Here is a 22,617-nt window from a genome sequence, read left to right as displayed (position 1 = left end):
CCTTAATGTATAGTCTGACTGAAAGGTGGAGAAACCGAGAGGGATTGGAGAAGTCTCATCTGTGTCAATATGCAGCACGAGTCACTGCCGTCAATGTGCTGAGGAAGCAGAATTAATTTCAATCAGGAAGTTCACAGCCGTGCAGCGCAGCAGTGATTACATTATTCTGCTGCATTTAAACATATTTTAGATTTACAAACACACATATAAAAGCGATGGTGTAAAATGGTAATACCATGATTGCTTTGATATATACCATGGAACTGAATGATTGAATTAATGTGCCATGCTGTTTACAAGGTATCTCAAAGAATACCATGGTTTTACCATGATGCATGTCCAATATCAATATGGTTGTACCACAGTACCATGTCCAAAAGTGGCACTTCAGTGGTACATTTGCTATGGTATTTGTTACCTTGGAGTACCTTATAATACTATAGTACTTTATGGTAATCATTTATTACAATCTTATATAATAAAGTACCATGGTACTTTTATGGTACATTTATCTTCTCTGTTTATTTTGACCTTTCACAAACAAAAAATACCAAAACGTACTTCGGAAGTTGCATGGTTTTTGGACATTGCACTGTAGTAATAACCATGTTTTTCCATGTTTTCACGGTAACCATTCAGTGCAATATATTAAAGCGCACCATGGTACTTTTAAAGTACGTTTATTTATTTATTTATTTTTGTACTTCAAAAAAAAAAAAAAAAACAGCATGGTTTTTAGGACATAGTACCATGGCAATACTATATTTTATTTATTTATTTATTTATTTTCATGGTAGTCATTCATTTCAGTGTTACATATTATAGTGGCATGGTGCATTTATGATATATATTTTTTTATTTTATTTTTATTTTGAACTTTTACAAAATAAAATAAATAAGAAAATGTACCATGGTAATGCCATGTTTTTCCGTTTTTTTTTTTGTTGTTGTTTTTTTTGTTTTTTTTTTGGTAAACATTCTGCACAATTGTATATACAGTATTAAAGTACCATGGTACATTTATAGTACATTTATTTAATTAATTTTTTGCTTGTTTGTTTATTTTGACCTCTCACCAAAAATATATAAAAATAAAAATTAAAAAAATGTATCGTGGTGGTAGCATGTTTTTTGGACATTGTAATACCGTAAGGTACTACCACATTTGTACATTTACCATGGTATTCTTTGAAAGTACCATTGGGTATCATATAAATACCATGGTACATGAACAATCATTCAGTAGCATGGTATATAAGAACACCATATCTATATACATATACTGGATATATACAGGTACACATAAATCAAGTTCTGCAACAGGCTGACATTGATATTCAGCTGTCAACAGACTTAGAAGTATGCCTTCAAAACACATCTACTCTGAAACACCATACAATAACAGATAAAAATAAATAAAATATATAATATGAATACTCAGAGATCTTACCAATAGGTGAGAGTTCTGCGACACTTCCGACGTATGGACCTTCCAGAAACTTTGGCTCGCTGTCGTTGATGTCTTGGACTTTGATGACAAACTCTGACTCGGGTTCGAGAGGTGCGTCAGTCTGCCGGTCGCGCGCCTGAGCTCGCAACGTGTAGAACGTTTTCTCCTCGCGATCCAATCTCTCCGTAGCGTGAATGTCACCGGTGACCTCATCGATGATGAATATAGACCCCGCCCCCTCTCCAGAGATAGTGTACTTGATTGATCCGTCCCCTTCATCGGAGTCTGAATGGATCTGTCGATTAAAGTAGAATGCTGAATGAGAGGACAGACACTGACATCTGAAAAACATCACCAAAAGCATACTGTAGTACAGCAATTTTTTTTTCTCCCCAATTTGGTATGCCCAATTCCCAATGCGCTCTAAGTCCTCATGGTGGCGTAGTGACTTGCCTCAAACCATGTGGTGGAGGACGAATCTCAGTTGCCTCCATGTCTGAGACAGTCAATCCACGCATCTTATCACATGGCTTGTTGAGCGCGTTACCGCGGAGACCTAGTTTGTGTGGAGGCTACATGCTATTCTCCACAGCATCATCACACAACTCACCATGTGCCCCACCGAGAGCGAGAACCACATTATAGCGACCACGAGGAGGTTACCCCATGTGACTCTACCCACCCTAGCATCCAGGCCAATTGGTTGCTTAGGAGACCTGGCTGGAGGCACTCAGCACGCCCTGGATTCGAACTTGCAACTCCAGGTGTGGTAGTCAATGTCTTTACTTGCTGAGCTACCCAGGCCCCGTAGTAGAGCAACCTTGAGTCACTGCATGGATGTTCTGGCATGCAAATGTGCTTTGGATTATGCTAAAAAAACAAATCTGAATATCTGCTACAGGGTCATATCAGCAAGATAAAACAAGTATTTGATCTTTTGGGATTAAAGAGTTCACTGTGCTATAAAAACATCTTACAACTTTTAAAACTTGATTCTCCTCTTTAGTGTAACAATACCATTTATGGAAACAAAGCTGAAAAAATGGCTGGTTCTGAACTTTGTGATGTCAGACAGATGAATATATTTGAACACATGGCCACTAACATTATGTCAACGACGCCTATTTGTGCTCAGAAACTTGGTCTGTCCAGAGACAGTGTGGAATAAAAGAAGTAGGAAAGATATTATTATCGCTAAACCCAAAAAGAACTAACAATAGGAATTCGGAAGAATTCCAACGTTAAAAACATGCGTCTGATGTTTTGTTTTTTTTACAAGATCCCTGATCATTTCAATCTGATTTTTACAGATCGAGCACAGAAATGCAAAACACGTCCATCTGCATGAAGACCAACAATTAAAAAAATTATCATTTTTGAGTCCTATACCAATTGTTATGAAATTAATTGCTTAAGTCGTTACTCAAGCACTGCTTGGATGGCGTTAGCATCGGCTCTTTAAAGGGAATGCATTTAGTGAGCTAAAATGTATTTCACCCAAGCCATTGCTATGGGGGGATTGTAACAATCTTGATTGGGATTGTCTACAGATGCCATACTTGGGGAAAACTTTGAAACATGGCCATCTGGGGCTATTCTGGGGTCCACCAAAGAGTCCTTTTTAAAAACGTCTTCTTAAATCTCAAGAATTCGGCTCTCATTTAATAGTATTTCATGCTACACCTCAGTTCAGAGTTTAATAGAGATGGTTGACAAATGGACATAAACTTTTTTCCCAACATTTCATCATCTGGAATAAAATGTCACAAATAAGTTTTTTTTAAATTTTATTTTTTTTTTTTTTTTTTTCATCACAGAAATTACACACTTGTGCTTTAAGTAGTATTTATAAATGACAGGAAAATCTACACATTTTACCTGAAATTACAAAATAAATAAATTAAACAAGTTAAAAAGTTTAAAATCTAATGACTTACAAATGTATATTACAAAATAATATCAACATGAATTAATATTATAATAATTATATAAATAATACCATTATATTATTATAAAATAATTATATAATAAAAATAATAATGTAAAAATGTATATTATATTTAACAATATTTTAAATTCATTTTATGTTTATTGATAAAATATGGACATTAAATGAATATGAACTTTTTCCAACATTCCATCAACTAAGATAACATTTGTATTTTTTAATAAAGTAGTCAACATTTCTTTTACATTTTTTCACCACATACATTGCACACTTTAGAAAAGGACATTTTCCACATTTTACTAGAAATTGCAGAATGAATGAATGAATGAATAAATATTTTTTATGAATTTATTTTTTTTAATTAATTTATGTATAAGTATAATATTAATCTATATTAATATAATGAATTATTATTATAAGAATAATTATAATTAATTATATAATAATTATTTATAAAATTATATTGAATAATTAATCAGTAATATTGCATTAAAATACATAAGTATGGGTAAAAATTGTGTTGTTTTCTATTCAGCCAAATTATAAAAATGTAAAGATTAAAAATGATAGGCCTTTTTCTAGAGGACAGTAAAATGGTGTCACATCAACTACCCTTATTTCAAATGTTGATCGTGAATTTAAAGCATAGCTGAAACTTTCACATGAGCTATTGAAATGCAATAGTAGCTGCATGGCTGCAGTGTTGTAATGCTTCATAGAGTATGTCACTTTCTTTTGCTTCAGTCTCTCTCTCTCTCTCTATTATTATTCTGTCTCTGCAGCCTGGGAAATTCATCTAAACAGCAGTGGACATCAAGTGAAATCATCCTCTCCATCACTGGTGTATTCAATATTGTATAAACTCTTAATTAAATACAGGCCTCTATCACCCCCATGGGAATTTTCATTAGGTATTTGTCGTAAAACATGGGAATAATGCAAGCCGGCCTGCGATATTGCATTTCTCTATATTTTGAATTCTCCCTCAGTCGCATAAAACACGCGCACAGAAAATATCCTCCTTTTTGGCATATCAATATTTCAGAAGTAATAAAAATACTTTGACAAAGACAAAGAAAGCTGTGCAATATCTCGAGAGCTGAGGGATAAAACGATTTCTTCCTCTCTGTTTGCTGTTTTTGATCAAAGGAAGCGAACAGCACACCGTCTGGGAGTCTTTTGTGCGTATTAGCGCAGACTGAGATCGTTAGATCAATGCCGCATCTGTTCTCTCAAGAATTAAAGCAAAAATAATGACCTTTTTTTTAAAGATTTGCTGACTTTCTTCATCCTGTGCCACAGATTCCCTCTGATGCTGCTGTTTTCCCTAATGAAATGAGAACGCAGAATAACAACACTACAGCAAAAGGAGAGATTCGCGTTGGTATCTTTTACCTGACGGATGACGTGAATGGTTGATGTGAGCAGTCGAGCGGTACGTCATCTACGCTCAGACTGACTTTTTGCTTGCCTTGGGCTGCAATATTCACATGCCGTAAGTGGTACGACTGAGGTCTTGTCTGAGCCTGAGACTTCAAATCAAAGGTTACACTTATGTCTGCCTCTTTAGCGGCTAAAACCATAGTAGCGTGTTGGCTAACAGATTTTCTCTTTAAAACAATGAGGACTCTCATTTTATCTGTGATTGTATATGAAGCTGTTCGCAATGTTTACTTGTTCTGACTCAATATCCAGGGCAAAATTCAGACACTGGTTCATTTTCTCACTAACAAGCGCACTTTGCAGTCCGCTAGCCTACTTAATTTTACTACACAGCAAGACATCAGTAAATAGGCCTAAAATAGAGGCAGACAGCTTTTTTCATGGGTTACTAAGGCTGAAAACACTATATGACCCAAAAATAGTAGTATGGGTATCTGGCATTTAGAGTTAGATACAAAATTGGCTTTTTGGCCATATTTTATGTATCATTTACGTACAGTGTTGGGTTGTAACAGATTACAAATAATCTGGAATATGTAATCAGATTACAAAAAACAAATATGTGTCATATTAAAATAACTAAGCAATACAATCTTTGGCTTACAAAAATTATATTCGTATACCCGGTTATATCCATTTTACTTTCTCATGTATCTCATGCACCTGGTACTTAATAAAAAAAAAAGATTCTCCCAATTTGGAATGCCCAATTCCCAATGCGCTCTAAGTCCTCGTGGTGGCGTAGTGACTCGCCTCAACCCGGGTGGCGGAGGACGAATCTCAGTTGCCTCCGCGTCTGAGACCGTCAACCCGCGCGTCTTATCATGTGGCTTGTTGAGCGTGTAATTGCGGAGACATAGCGCATGTGGAGGCTTCACGCTATTCTCCATGGCACCCACGCACAACTCACCACACGCCCCACCGAGATCGAACCACATTATAGTGACCACGAGGAGGTTACCCCATGTGACTCTACCCTCCCTAGCAACCAGGCAAATTTGGTTGCTTAGGAGACCTGGCTGGAGTCACTCAGCACACCCTGGATTTGAACTTGTGACTCCAGGTGTGGTAGTCAGCATCAATACTCGCTGAGCTACCCAGGCCCCAGTACTTACTACATTTAAAATTAATTAGATTTAGCAAAACATGCAACAAGTAATCCACAAGTAATGCAATTAGAGTACCTAAATAGTGTAATCTAAAAGATTATGTAATGGATTACAATTTAAATCATGCAATTTATAATCAATACCGGATTACATTTCGGAAGTAATCTACCCAACGCTACAATATAGTGTAGAGCAGTAGTTCTCAAATTGTGCTGCTCATAAAAAACAAAGTCTGCTTACTACAATTTTATTTAGTGCGCTAAAAACAGAATGGCAAAAACACCAACAAATAAAAAAAATATTTATTTTATTTTTTCAACAGAAATTATGGTTTTCTGTAATGTCAGTAATGTAACCTGTCTGACAGAGAAGTTCCAAGCACTTTAAGATAGGCGGAAGAAGTTTTAAAAGAATGGTTCACTCAAAAATGAAAATACTGTCATTATATTCTCACCCTCCCCTTACAAATATCTAAAGTTCTGGTAAACTTTTGCAAACTTGCTGCAAATGTTTTCCATAAATTTGCAGCTCCTCACCGGTAGTGGTGAACCTACAGCAAACCTTTGGTGACAGTGGCAAGTTTACGGCAACTCTAAATGCTCCAAACCCTATGACTTTCCTCCATAGACCTTATTCACGCTAGCGCCATCTTTGATTTTTGATGAGAATGACAACGAGACTGTGAGGGATAGACTTAGAGTCTTGTCAATGAACTGTACTGCAGTTTAAAGTGTTTTTGGATCGTTCCGTGGACAAAACATTGATAAAATATCTGTCTAAGAACATTCAGTATACAAAGAACTCCAAACAACATGAGTTGTGGAAAATCAAATGTGATCTAGAAGCTTTAAACAGCTTTATACCATGAAGAGACTGTAAGTCCATCCCTCACAGCCTCATTTCCCTTCACATTAAAAATCAAAGATGGCGCTAGGGTGAATAAGGTCTATGGAAAACAAAAGGAGATGTTAGGCACAATGTTTGGGACTAACTACCACAGTTTCCATTCATTTTTATTGTTTGCAAAAAAGACGCTCTCCTTTTATTATTATTGCTGGATAGGAGAAACAATTGAAATATTAACTGATTTGTGATTTTTCCATTCAAGTCTGTCTAAAACTATAGTGTGCACATCTTGCTGTTAGAGAAAAATTGGTATTTTGGTGTTGTAGGCAGCATGAAATGGCTGGTGCAGTAGATGAGCTTAAGTCAAGGCGGTGGTGACCTGCCACCTCTTGGGTCAGCACGCTAACAAAGCAAACCTGTTAGTGGCTAGTTGCAGTAGAGGAGGCAAGCTGACACAAATCTCTCACCTCTGATGAGCGTTTGGGCAAGAAAAGTCGGCACACATGGATTCTGACACCCGTGTTACTCGAAAGATGTGAGGAACTGAGATACACAGGGTTGTAAAGTCAAACAAGTACAAGTATTCTGTCGAAAACTATAACATTTGCCGAACATGTTGTATTTTGTTTCACTGAGTTTCACTGAGAATTTTCAAAATTCACTAAAAACTTAGTTCCCCCAATTAACCCTTGTGTGTCAATTTAAAAAAGTTACTCAGAGGTCCTTAGAGGACAAAAATGTCCACGTCAAAAAACTGCCATAATAATATTATATATTAATATAATTTTCCAATTTCACTTACTTTTTAACCAACATCAGTCCTGATCATAAGTACCAAATATGCATTCATTTTCAGGATTTTAACACTTTTAAATGCCAGTTTGTTTACATAATGCCACTGTTGTTTTTCACACACACACATTTCTCAATACACACATACAAAACACACTCTGACATCCATACCAACACACACACACAATTTTATCTGAATCATTTATTCAATTGTCCTGCAGTGCTCTATAATACAGCAAACAGAGAATAGGACGAAAGCATGTATTTGCTCCATAGGCTAAACATGAGAAAAATGGCGCCATCTTGTGGAAGATATTAAACATGTAAATTTTGAAGCCAGGGCTCCAGAATGAAAGCTTAATATCATAGAATTCATGATATTATGCTTTAATGGCACTGGGATCAAATATTGCACGTCTTATCATGTGGCTTGTTGAGTGTGTAATTGCGGAGACATAGCGCATGTGGAGGCTTCACGCTATTCTCCACGGCATCCACGCACAACTCACCACACGCCCCACCGAGATCGAACCACATTATAGTGACCACGAGGAGGTTACCCCATGTGACTCTACCCTCCCTAGCAACCAGGCAAATTTGGTTGCTTAGGAGACCTGACTGGAGTCACTCAGCACACCCTGGATTTGAACTTGTGACTCCAGGTGTGGTAGTCAGCATCAATACTCGCTGAGCTACCCAGGCCCCAGTACTTACTACATTTAAAATTAATTAGATTTAGCAAAACATGCAACAAGTAATCCACAAGTAATGCAATTAGAGTACCTAAATAGTGTAATCTAAACATGGGACACAATATTGCAGTTTTAATGGGTTTCAATGGAGATATTTTTGTCCTGAAGGTCCCGAATGTAACTATTCTGTGTACACAGTGTATTATAGATGTGTTATAGGAACTGAGGTTGAAATATCTAAATTCCCCCAAAAATACACACATTTGACAATTATGCTGTTGGCAATGATCGAAAAAACAAAAATGAACAAGACAAAAATGTCCCAAAGGTTGCACAAGAGTTAAGCAGGCCTACTAAATGAACTGTTAATAGAACAATAAATGAATCAGAAATTGGAAATGATCCAAAATTGTTAAATTCCTTGCGATTCAAAGCCCTATAGTATGTAGGAAACATTCTGTAGTCTTGCATAACTGCTTGCTCATTTTGAAAAGTTCACCCTAAACAAAATTTTGCAAAATATAGGGATACAATTTTTGATAAATGAGAAATATTTGAGTATTTCTATGTCATTAAGCATCATTGAGAGCTTCCAATGTGGGTTTAGATGTCTATAATTTTTATGGGCTGAGCAATTTAGCACTTTTCCTCTCCAACAGAATGGCTGGCATTCTCTACAGAGAATTCCGACCAAACATCTGCATGTCGGGTCTATTCAGAGCAAATCACATCAGGAATCACGGGCCCTGTTTTGTTTTGTAACACCTCTTTAGCATACGAAAGATCAAAACATTAATAATGAATTCATGAAGCTACATCTCGCAATCAACACGCTCGCTCTGAAAGCACCCCTGACATTTAAACGATTAATTTCCATGGATAAATAGATAATGCATGAATATTATGTTAAAACATTTTTTACCAAGAAGTTTTGGTCTGTCTGGCGGAGAGGCTCCATAATTGTTTATTAATTATTCAGCTGACTCAAATTGAGACTATAAGACAAAACAGTCTAAGTAGGGCATAATGTCTACCTGTCATTCTGATTCAATAATCGTTGTATTAAAAAGAGTTTTGGAAAGTAGCTAACTTAAAGGAATATTCTGGGTTCAATACAAGTTAAGCTCAATCGACAGAATTTGTGGCATAATATTGATTACCACAACAATTAATGTTGACTTGCCCCTCCTTTTCTTAAAAAACTCTCAAAAACCTGGGTTATATTGAGGCACTTACAATGGAAGTGAATGGCATACCTGCCAACATCAGATTGTGAAAAATAGGGAGATACTGCACTGAAGATGAATAATACCAATAAACTGACCATGTATTCAGAGGGTCCCTTATCATATTGTTCACAGTTTTAGTAATAAATGCTTTTTGAGTTATTAATAATAAAAAGTGTATATCCTTTCTTTTATGCTGAGAACTTTCCTGACCCATGACTTAAAAATATAATAATTTTTATTCCTTCTATTATTTATCTTCTTTATCTTATTTATGTATACATCTGTGTTGGTTTTATTTTTATTCTTGTCTTTATGACTCTATTGTTGGATTTGTGTAATCTTATTGAATATTTATATTGAACCTTCTGTTTTTCAATAAAATAAAATAAAAAAAATCAGTTACAACACAATTTTTGGACACCCTCTACAGTATTAGCATGTTTCACACAATGTGTGGACTTTTCAGACGACCCCTTACCCACCGTATGAAAAATGTCCAAATTATATCAATGTTAAATTAATGATCTGGAACAATTCCATCGTGACGCCATCTGACCAACTTACAGGACAAATAGCATCCCATACTGATTCAGCATGAGATGCATCATTTCATATTTAAATACGGGACGATCCCGTACGAGCAAAGTGTGGATGCCGAAAATTGTGAGTTTTTCGGGAGAAATTGTAAATTGGGTGTACAGCGGGAGGAGGGGTGGAAAAATGGGAGAAACACGGTAAAATCAGGAGTGTTGACAGGTATGGAATGGGGCCAATCCTTAAACGTTAAAATACTCACTGTTTCAAAAGTATAGTCACAAGACGTCACCAATATGCGTGTTAACATGATTTTAGTATGATAAAATTGCTTACCTTTTCTGTGTAAAGTTATAGCCAATTTTACAACTTATACAATTGGCTAAATTATAAGCTTCACATTTCTGCCTTTAAACCCTCCAAAAATTGGCCCCCATTAACTTCCATTGTAAGTGCCACACTGTAACCTTGATTTTTTGCTTTTTTTTAAAGAAAAGGAGGGACGAGTCGAAATAAATTTTTGTGGTAATCAACATTATACCACAAATGCTGCTGATGGAGTTTAACTTGTACTGAACCCAGACTATTCCTTTAAAAGTACAGATGTGACTATGTACCCTGAAATTACATAATGGCTAATTACTGACAAATGCCATCCCCCATCAGACATTTTTGCATTACATCAAGTGTGAACACCTTTCCCAGTTGCACTACCTGCACAGGTTCTGTGTATTCTATAGTAATGGTTTGTCAGAGGACGCAAGGGAGGCTGAGCCATTCTCATTAAGTGTGTGTAAAATGTATTTGCTTTTTATTCTTTCATGTGCGGTACCCCATGCAACTTTTAATTACTGCAAAAACGTCAAAGGAGGCTGACAGCAAATGGACTTCTCTTATGAATAAACTAATAAATTAGATTAGTTTACATGAACTATAAGCATTTCATCTTCTAGTGCTTTTAGATCTTAGTGCAGCCTTCGACACCACTGAAGATTATGTTGGCATTTGTGGACTTGCATTAGCTTGCTTTCGGTCCTATCTCTCTGACTGCTACCACTTTGTCTGTGTAAATGAGGAACTGTCAGATCAAATAAAGTATGGTGTACCGCAGGGATCAGTTTTAGGGCCTCTGCTTTTCTTCCTATCTATGCTTCCCATGGGAGACATTATCATGAACCATGGAATTAGTTTTCACTGTTATGCCGACGATACATAACTTTATGTTTCTTCTAAACCCCATGAAATTTTAACATTTTCCAAATTAAGAGTGTATAAATGATATTAAAGAGTGGATGGCTAGAAATGTCCTTCTACTCAATTACGATAAAACAGAAGTACTAATTATTGGAGAAAAAAAACCCCTAAAAAATAAGATGCTACAATATAATTTGACTCTCGATGGATGTACTGTAACGTCAACTTCTACAGCCAAAAATGTAGGTGTTATATTTGATAGTAATCTAACCTTTGAAAAACAAATTTCCAATATTTATAGAACTGCATTCTTCCACCTCAGAAATATTGCCAAGTTACGACATAAGCTATATTTTTCTGATGCTGAAAAACTAATTAATGCGTTCATGACCTCAAGACTAGTTTATTGTAATGCATTACTAGGTGGATGTCCTGCAGGTTTAATAAATAAACTTCAGTTGGTTCAAAATGAAGCAGCGAGAGTGCTAACTAGAACCAAGAAATATGATCATATCAGCCCCATTTTATCAGTGTTACACTGGTTACCTCTTACGTTTCACATTAATCTTTAAATTCTGTTAATTACTTACAAAGCTTTGAATGGTCTAGCTCTAAAGTTCTTAAGTGACCTTCTATCACGCTATAATCCACCGTGCTCATTACGATTGCAAAACTCCAGCCTGTTAACAACAACGAGAATATCAAAATCCACAAAAGGAAGGAGATCATATTCATATTTGGCTCCTAAACTATGGAATAGTCTTCCTAGCAGTGTTCAGAACTCAGACACACTCTCTCAGTTAAAGTCTAGACTAAAGACTTATCTATTCAGCCAGGCGTACACCTAATTTATCCCTCAATTCATAGTTATGCTGCTTTAGTTAGGTCTGCCGGAACTGAAAACACTTCTCTTATTCTTTGACCCTGCTTTAAATTGAATGACATCTACGCTAATTTTATTCTATTTCTTTCCCTGTCTAGACCTCAGGATTATATTCAGAGGTTTCCAGATCCTGCCTGATGTCCGACTCCCACTGGGTCACTGAGTGATGATGACCAACTGCAGCCTGTGCCAGCCAGACTTCACTTCAGTCTACTAAGACGGACTTCACAGAGGATGAATTGATGCAAACTCAAAGACATGGGATTCTTCATAAGCCACTGTCTGAAGCATGGTCTTTGGATGGAGTTCACCAAAATTACCTGCCAAAAGCTTCCAGCTGGACTGCGATGCTCCTCACTGAATGATACACATATCAACTTGGTCAAAGGAGGGACAACACTCTCTTAAACTACTGTACATAGAAAATGAATTAACCACTAACAAAAGCCTTCATCAGCCAAATCAAAGGACAATGCATCTACATGTATCTCCTCGGTTCATTCAGGATGACTTCAAGGACTTTAACACTAAAACATATAGTCCACATAAAATCATTTTGTTTAATCATTGACCCACAACACTTACTTAGTTTACTCTTTTTAACCACTAATAGTTCTAAACATGAATAACTAATATTGGCATTACATTCATTCAGTTTCTGTTATAGCATAATTTCATGTACAGCTGCTTTGAAAAAATGCCTGTTGTGAAAAGCGCTATACAAATAAATTTGACTTGACTTGCCAGAATGGATCGACTTGAGTTTACATATGTCTGGACTTCAAAATCTAGCATCAGGCATAAAAAAAAAAATTTAACAGTATGACATTATATACATGTACAAAATGGTAGATATTTTGGGTAGAACCAAACCCAAAACTTTTGTGTTTCTAGCATCACGCTTTACCAGTAGAGCTACAAGAACACTGTCTGTTATATGAGGGAGTGATGCGTAGAATTAACCTTCAGAATATCTGTGCTTCTTTGACAAGATTCTTGAGTCAAGATGGTTTGAATGGCTTTTTATTGTGAATTATGTAAATTGCGTAATGTCACTAGAGGCTTTTGTGAGTACAAGTGCATTATTCTAGCAACACTTTATAAGATATTTCTGCAAAAACACGAGACACCTGGAGTAGTGAAAGGGCTGGTGTCTTAACGCAACATAACTTAAAGCTAACAGCCTATTTATTAAAGGGTTATTAAATTAAAATAACAAACACAATACAAAAGCCACTTTACCAAGGAATAAAAATTTTTGCACATCATGCACAAGTGGTACAAGAGAAAGAAAAAAGGGGAACAAAAGTCTTAATTTATTTAATAGTTCAAACTTGGCTCACATATGTTCAAGCTTTTTGATAATGCTCAGTGTTAAGGCCTGGTTACACCAAGAGTCAATCACCAAGAAAAAAGTCGTGCTCTATTATTTACAACAAAGGTAAAATGACAAAATCAAGTGAATCTTTGACAGAACTCATCAAATGATTTTCATCCCAAAACTATTTACAACAAACATTAATTGACAAAACAAAGTGAATCTTTGACAAAAGTCGTCAAATGATTTTTACCTCCAAACTATTTACAACAAATGGTAAATTTCAAAATGAAGTGAATCTTTGACAAAATTCATCAAATTATTTTCGACCCAAAACTATTTACAATAAATGTTCATAGGCAAAATTAAGTGACTCTTTAACAAAAGTCATCAAATGATTTTCGGCCAAAAACTATTTACAATAAACGTGAACTGACAAAATCAAGTGAATTTTTGACAAAAGTCATGAAATTATTTTGACCTCCAAACTATTTCCAACGAACATGAATTGAAAAAATGAAATTAATCTTTTCCAAAAGTCGCCAAATTATTTTCACCTCCAAACTATTTACAACAAACGTAAAATGACAAAATTAAGTGAATCTTTGACAAATGTCATCAAATTATTTTCGCTCTCAAACTATTTACAACAAACGTGAATTGACAAAATGAATAAAATCTTTAACATAAGTCGTTGAATGATTTTCGGCCTAAAACTATTTACAATGAATGGTAAATTTCAAAACGAAGTGAATCTTTGACAAAATTCATCAAATTATTTTCGCCCTCAAACTATTTACAACAAACGTGAATTGACAAAGTTGCCTGATGATTTTCACCCCCAAATTATTTACAACAAATGTGAATTGACAAAACAAAGTGAATCTTTGACAAAAGTCATCAAATGATTTTTACCTCCACACTATTTACAACAAACACAAAGTAAAATTTCAGTTGTTTCCAGCAGATTCTCTGAAGACCCTCTCTGTCTGCCACTGGAAATATTTTTATTCAAAGATTTTTTTGAAAGATCTTTCTATAAAGATTGGCCACAAAATTAGCCTTTAAGGTTAAGGGTGTAATTTTTTCGATGTTGAAATACTTTCTCGTATCCCTGCTTAAAATGCAGAGCAATGTTCCTGAAAAGTGTGACACTGAGGTGCTGACATTTGTTTGATTGTTCCGACCAGCTTGACACCGCAGCAAGTGGGTTTAGGCCGGGACTAACTGTTTATCCGACTAATGGAAAAAGAGAGTGTTTGTGAAACCTGTTTAAAAAAAAAAAAAAAAAAAAAGCAAAAAAAAAGCTATTTTTGCTATTCCATTTGCTAATGCTATTGTCGCAGAAATTACACACTTCATCTTTAAGTGAAATGAATTCACCAAATGCACTGAATGGAGCAGCTGTTTAGTGTGGGGGCCAAACATTTAGTAAAAATTTCATTAGCAGATTAATAGCCAGGAAAGGGTGAGAGCAAGTGAAGATATATAAAACAATTGTTTCAAATGACCGCTGATAAAAGGCATGCTGGTCAAATTTAATTCTACATCACCCTAATTAAAGTCTTTGATACTGTGAGCAATAGATGAGACAGACAGCACCAGCAGTAGCCTCTATTAATAGTCTTGGCTCATGCCTTGACTTCATGGGGAGCAGTAACTCTAGGTAATTTTATTAATAAAATCATCTCTCTGCAGAAAACCACCCTCCATTTTCTAGCCCTTCCATAATGGTTTCCCATTTAGACATCAACTCCTCTTGCACACACACACACACACACACACACACACACACACACACACATACACACACACACACACACACACAAACACACATGTTGGTGCAGCTATCCTTATGAGGACTCTCCATAGACATAATGATTTTTATACTGTATGAACTATAGATTCTGTCCCCTAACCCTAACCCTACCCCTAAACCTAACCCTGACACACACACACACACACACACACACACACACACTCATGTTGGTGCAGCTATCATTATGAGGACTCTCCATAGACATAATGATTTTTATACTGTACAAACTATAGATTCTATCCCCTAACCCTAACCCTACCCCTAAACCTAACCCTCACAAAAAACTTTCTGCATTTTTACATTTTCAATAAAACATCGTTTAGTATGTTTTTTTAAGCGATGTGAATTATGGGGACACTAGAAATGTCCTCATAAACCACATTTATAGCATAATACCCTTGTAATTACCAGTTTACAACCTAAAAAAAATTCCTCGTAAACCACCCAAACCTGCCCACACACACACACACACACACACACACACACACACACACACACACACACACACACTCTCTCTCTCTCTCTCTCTCTCTCTCTCTCACACACACACAAGTTGCATCTATCGTTGAGCTAAATGCTATTACACACTATGGCCAGGTGATATAATTACACAATTATGTCTATATATATTAAGATATCTAGATATTAGTGTGTTTGCTCTGAAATGGCTTATTAGACTTATTCTAATACCATAATTTTAATCAAACCATTTTCCTAAAAATTTTTAATGCAAGATGTAAAATACATCTTAAATACTGCTTTTACACTAAATAAACACAATGAGGAATTACATTTTAGTATTTTCTTGTATGCACTGATACAGCAATATAGTAATAAATAAAATAACATTATACATTTTCATATATATTTGAAATGTGAGAAATGTCACGTGGAGACTTCTGTTAACGTTTAGAGTGATCATGCAAATTAACTGTTGCATTGTTTACTTGAAATGGACAGTTTGAACTGATCATTGCTATATTCACAATGTTCCACAGAAGAAACTATCCACAGTGAACTATACTTTTAATGCTCCCATACTAAGCCTGATTTAATAAAAATTACATTACTTTGGTGACATTTTTGCAAAATGATGTTACGTGATTTGTTACACATATCGCTGCAGTTCTGAGGTGAAATGTCCACTGAGTGGCGCTAAAAGCGAGTTACATTTTCTCTCAATCAGATGAGGTTTTTCAGGTTAAAGGAATATTCCGGGTTCAACACAAGTTAAGCTCAATCTACAGCATGTGTGGCATAATATTGATTACCTCAGAAATGTGTTTCGACTTGTCCCTCCTTTTCTTAAAAAAAAAGCAAAAATCTGTTTTCCAGTGAGACACTTACAATGGAAGTCAATGGGGCAACTTTTTGAACGTTAAAATACACACTTTTCGAAAGTATAGCCACAAGACATAAACAAAATGCATGTAAACATGATTCCCTATCTGTCACTCACTCGACGTTGTGTCGATGTAGTGACACTAGGGGTCACTCTTGGGAGCCCGAGACACCTCTGGTCTTTGATAAAAGGCCAAAAATGAAAATTGGCTTGTGGTATTTGCATGCCACTCCTCCATACATACGGGTATAAACCACTGGTATACAACCACTCATTCAGATTTTCTCTTCGGAGCCGAACGGTCATGCTTATTGAGCTGAATTCTACTGTTCATTCACCTCTGCTGGATATGATGGCGCATTTCAGTGGCTCCTCCCTCCTCTGCACTGGTGCACTTCGGCAGAAAACAAGAGAGTATATTTTCTGAAAGAGCTTTTTTCCTCTAAAAGAGCATATATTTCTCTAAAAGAGCAGCACACACGGAACATCTTTTTAAAGACGCGTCTTTTTAAAGATGCCTTTCCGATTGTGTGTTATTCGTTATTCCGGTCATTATCTCTCAACTTCAGATGGTCATGATCACTGTCTTTCGTGTCTGGGCGCGACCCACACGGAGGCAGCGTTTGTGGATGGTTCATGTTCTCATTGCGAGAAAATGACCATGGCAACGTTGCGGTCGCGGCTTGCTTTCGTAAGAAAGCAAACCACCCTAGCGGCTCCCCGCCTCGGTCTTTCTACCTACGGATATGAGGCCAGCGCGGCTAGCACTGGGGGCAATTTGGGGGACCCAATGGGATCGCCTCCGCCAGGTATCCCCCCACGGACCTCCCATTCCCCAGCCCGCTCGTCTGCCCCAGTCGGGCTTCCGGATGAGTTCACCGGCTCGTCTCACGGCAAGTCTGGCTTCTTGTTCGGAGTCCGCGAAGATGATGAGCTCTCGAGCACAGCATCGGAAAGCGGGCTTGTCCAGTCAGACGCAGAAGCCTCAGCTGGGCTCCCCCCCTCGGGGACGATTGCCCAGTCACAGGCTGATGCAGAGATAACGGACATGCTTTCCCAGGCGGCCGTGAGCGTCCGGTTAGAGTGGAACCCTCCGCTCTCCCCTGAACCCTCGCGGCTTGATGATTGGTTCCTGGGCTGCGGCGCCGCTCAAAGCAGCCACGCCCCGCTCCAGTGCCTTTCTTCCCGGAAGTGCATGAGGAGCTGATGAAATCGTGGGAGGCACCTTTTACTGCCCGGCCCCGTTTCCGCATTTCCCCCGCTCTCACTACCCTTGATGGCGGGGCGGCCAGGGGCTATACGGTGATTCACCCGGTGGATAAGGCGCTCGTGGTGCACCTATTCCCGCAGAGCACCGCCACCTGGTGCGGACGCCCTAAGCTCCCATCCAAGCCTTGTAGGCTCATGTCGTCCCTGATGGCTAAAGCCTACAGCGCTGCTGGACAAGCCGCCTCTGCCTGCACGCCATGGCTCTCCTGCAGGTCCACCAAGCCAAGGCGTTGAAAGATCTGCACGAGGGTATTTCCGCCTCAGAATTGATGCAGGAACTGCACTCGGTGACCGACCTTGCTCTCCAAACGACGAAGGTCACGGCGCGGTCTCTCTGGCAGACGATGGCCACATTAGTGGTCCAGGAGCGCCACCTTTGGCTCAACCCGGTTGAGATGGATGAGGCCGACAAGACATGGTTTCTTGCTGCCCCCATTTCCCAGGCTGGCCTATTCGGCGACACCGTCGAGGACTTTGCCCAGCAGTTCTTGGCGGTGAAGCAGCAGACGGAGGCTATCCGGCACATCCTGCCCCGGCGCGGCTCAAGATCCCGCACCCCGTCTGCTCGTCACCAAGGGCGTCCCCCCGTGGTGACTACACCGGCTCCGCCGCAGCCCGCCCCTTTGGCCCGGCCCCAGCGTTGAGCCTACCGCAGGAAGCAGACGCCACCCATCTCACGTCTGATGTGCCAACACGACTGCATTGGCACATCAACTGCCTCAAGTTGTTGGCAATTCTGCTCGCCCTGCGGAGGTTTCGACCGTTGATCCAGGGCAAGCACATGTTAGTTCAGACAGACAACACGGCAATGGTAGCATATGTCAACCACCAAGGCGGTCTGCACTCTCCTTGTATGTCACAACTTGCCCGCTGTCTCCTCCTCTGGAGTCAGCAGCACTTCAAGTCGCTGCGAGCCACTCACATCCCGGGCAACCTCAACACTACAGCGGACGTGCTGTCACGGCAGGTTACCCTCAGGGAAGAGTGGAGACTCCACTCTCAGGTGGTCCAGCTGATTTGGAGTCGATTCGGACGGGCACAGGTGGACCTGTTCACCTCCCAAGAATCCTCCCACTGCCCGCTCTGGTACGCCCTTACCGAGGCTTCCCTCGGCATAGATGCACTGGCACACAGCTGGCTCCCTGTCCCATGCAAATATGCATTTCCCCCAGTGAGCCTACTTGCACAGACCCTGTGCAAGGTCAGGGAGGACGAGGAGCAGGTTGTCCTGGTAGCACCCTACTGGCCCACCCAGACATGGTTCTCGGACCTAATGCTCCTCATGACAGCCCCCCCCCCAGGTGAATTCCCCTGAGGAAGGATCTTCTTTCTCAGGGACGGGGCACCCTCTGGCACCCGTGACCAGACCTCTGGAATCTCCATGTCTGGCCCCTGGACGGGACGCGGAAGACCTAACTGGCTCAATGACGCCATAACTATGGCATATCACACCCAGGACATGCCGCCCCTGGTAGGGCTACGAGCCCATTCTACCAGGGGTGTAGCGGCTTCCTGGGCCCTGGCCAGGGGTGCCTCTCTAACAGACATTTGCAGAGCAGCAGGCTGGGCAACACCCAACACCTTTGCAAGGTTCTACAACCTCTGGGTGGAACCGGTTTCGTCCCAGGTAGTGACACGCAATACAAGTGGATAAGCCCAGGATAGCCGGCCGGGTGTATCGCTTGCACATTGCGCCTTCCACCTCCTTTTGAGCTGAAGATGTGAGCCATTAATTCCCAGTAGTGTTCACAAACTTTGCTCCCTGGTTGACTTCCTCCGAGCCCTGTGGCAGTCGAGTTTTCGGAGAGACTCGCTGCCGGCCCAGTCCACGTGCTAACTAAGAGTCTTGTTCTGGGGTAGGTGCTCCGCATGTGGTGGTTCCCTGTAAGGCTAACCCCATGCGATCTATATCTTCCACTAATTCGTTTCCCTGTTGGCAAACTGCATCTTCCTTGGGCAGAGCCCCTCTGCCCTAGTCTCCATGTTTGTAGTAACTCCTCCCCCGTTGGGTAGGATCTACCTTGAAAACTCTCCACATGGTTGGAAAGACCTTGTGACGTATTCTTCCACTTAAATATCTCCCCCTCTCTTTGGGTGAGGTGTGGTCTCCACAGTCTTCCCTTTGGGAGGGACACCCCCTGACTAGACCTGGGGGCCCAGTCGGATAATCCCCCTTGTTTTTTAGGGAGTGGAAAAAGAGAAGGGGAAAAGAGGCCACGACTGGGTTAAGCCTGTCTCTATCTTTTGGGTAGTCGACTTGTCCCCAAAGGGCCGTTCGACACTCAAAACTATGTTGGGGGAGGTTACGTGTTGACCTGGTGTGCTGGCTATGAGGCACACAGTAGTGTGCCCACCACACACCGGCACTTCACGTAACACAGTTCAGTCAATTGTGGCGTTTCGTATAGGGAGCCCTAGTGTCACTACATCAACAAAACATCGAGTGAGTGACAGATAGGGAACGTCATGGTTACTTGTGTAACCTCCGTTCCCTGATGAAGGGAACGAGAAGTTGTGTCCCTCCTGCCACAACGCTGAACTACCTGCTGAAATGGCCAGACCTTATATCGGCTCCTCAGCATAAAACCTGAATGAGTGGTTGCATACCAGCTTCTTTTATACCCGTATGTCCGGGGGAGTGGCATGCAAATACCACTCGCCAATTTTCATTGGCCTTTTATCAAAGACCAGAGGTGTCTCGGGCTCCCAAGAGTGACCCCAAGTGTCACTACATCGACACAACGTCTCGTTCCCTCCATCAGGGAACGGAGGTTACACAAGTAACCATGACGTTTTAGCATAATAAAATTGCTTACTAACCTTTTCTGTGTAAAGTTAGAGCCAATTTTACAACTTCGTTGCCATGACGATGTAATGTCACCAAACCCTAAAACCCTCAAATGACTGTAAAAATGACAATTTAAACAACTTTACAGCTCAAATAATACATGGATTTTAACAGAAGAATTAATGTAACTGCATTTATAAACCTATAAGTTTCACATTTCTGCCTTTAAACCCTCCAAAAATTGGCCCCATTGACTTCCAATGTAAGTGCCTCACTTGAACCTCGATTTTTCCTTTTTTTTTTTAAGAAAAGAGTCAAAATTAAGTTTTGTGGTAATCAACATTATGCCACAAATGCTGTCGGTTGAGCTTCACTTATTGAACCCAGACTATTACTTTAATGCTCTATCGAGTTTTAAATAAACAAAACCTACCTCCTACCCTAAACCTTAATCCTAAACCTAACCGATAGTGTCATAAAAAGCAAATGTAAGATGAAAACACAATTGCTGAAGCAATCATTTCATTTTGTGCTGCTTCTATGACACTTTTCGCTCACGTGTTGACTTGTGTGCTCTTCAGGACTCGTACCCCGGTCCTTCTAGTGTGAAAGTGAACAAAAAAGTAATCCACTGAGGCGGTAGCAAGATCTGAGCCTCGCGGTCAAACTCATGCTTGATTTGTCCTAGTCGATTAGCCTGACAGTATCTTGCTTTTTGCAATTGCATTTGAGAATTCCCTCATTAAGATGCATGTGTATGCACCTTTTTTGGCTTACATTGTGTTGTTATGCATTTCCCCAATGCATTCTCATGGAATAACAAGCAGTTTTAAGAGTGCAACCAAAAGACATATATACCAGATAAAGGAAAAAACTCACCTTTCCGACATACAACGGCTCCGTGCCGGTGTATTCCTCCACAACAAAGAACTGATTCCACACCCAGCCTCTCTTTACTCTTTCGTGGGACATTGACGATTGATCTGGACTTCTACCAGATATTCCAACACTAGTTCTTATGGTCTGAGCAGATAGCCATACACAGCACTGCAGAATTCCCAGAGTGACTGCCAAAACCCGGGCTCCTCCTCTCCAACGTGGAGCCATCTTTGAAAACTCACTCACACTCTACATGGGGCAGAAGTTATAAACTCGTTTAGGACAAAGTTTCCTTAGTTTCCACCAACTTTAAACTGCTCAGGAAAAGCTCCTTGGAATTGAGAAAGGTAAACTTCAACTCAATGAATTTGTAAATCCGATGGATTTTTTCTCATTTTGTTCAAATCGAAGAGGTCACTGATTCCTCAAAAGACAAGATTCCATTTTAGAAGGATCCTTCTTGCTTTTTAGAACTTTCTTTGTTGGGTTTCTCAGTCTTTGTTGGGTTTTTCAACTGTATCATTCACCACTGGATGCCATTGAAGAAGAGCTTTATCTGCTTGTTTTGAGTTTTACGATGAACAGCTATTAAAATAAGATGGACATGTCAATAAAAGTTGTTCTCTTGTTCTCTGGTCTCAACAATCCCATTGCAATTTTTCCATAAGTTAAGTATAGAGTCATCAGTCCTATTAATAAATGACCAACACTTTCAGAGCCATTATTTTGTAGGTAAACAGGACATAATCCAAGAATTTTCTCTTCGCCATTTCAGCATGGCCCTTATTTCCAATTATGTACACTTTGCATCCAAAAGAAGATTCCTTAAATATAATGAATCCAAAATTGTACTAAAAGGAACTTTAGAGGCCACATTATCCTAATTTAGTGTTAGGAGTGTTCATGGTGAGATCCAGGGCTCAGAGGGTTCAATGAGTTGATGTTGTGGCTTCCTTGAGATGATATCATCTACTCGACCTGCAATGACCCACTTTCAGAAAGTGGCGGTGAGTTCATACTGACCCGAGCCAATTGTCACCTGTAATAGAGCAAAAATAATAGGTAAGAAATTAGAGAAATTC

The 22,617-nt window shown here is 39.4% G+C and overlaps 1 protein-coding gene across 1 annotated transcript in view; it reads right to left on the bottom strand.

The window, feature by feature from the left end:
• The window catches only part of LOC127449554 (cadherin-22-like), a 126,043-nt gene extending 104,240 nt beyond the window's left edge, over positions 1–21,803 (bottom strand). Inside the window, exons 1-2 of the mRNA XM_051713060.1 lie at positions 21,536–21,803; positions 1,451–1,745 (exon numbers count right to left, since the gene is read on the bottom strand). Coding sequence (XP_051569020.1) covers positions 1,451–1,745; positions 21,536–21,763 — 523 coding nt within the window. The 5' untranslated portion in view covers positions 21,764–21,803. The remainder of the gene's footprint in view (positions 1–1,450; positions 1,746–21,535) is intronic.
• Positions 21,804–22,617: the final 814 nt, after the last annotated feature.

The sequence above is a fragment of the Myxocyprinus asiaticus genome, chromosome 12 (assembly GCF_019703515.2).
Source record: "Myxocyprinus asiaticus isolate MX2 ecotype Aquarium Trade chromosome 12, UBuf_Myxa_2, whole genome shotgun sequence".
Classification (NCBI taxonomy): domain Eukaryota; kingdom Metazoa; phylum Chordata; class Actinopteri; order Cypriniformes; family Catostomidae; genus Myxocyprinus; species Myxocyprinus asiaticus.
Note: the sequence above shows the minus strand (reverse complement) of the source record. Positions and strands in the feature narration are given on the sequence as shown.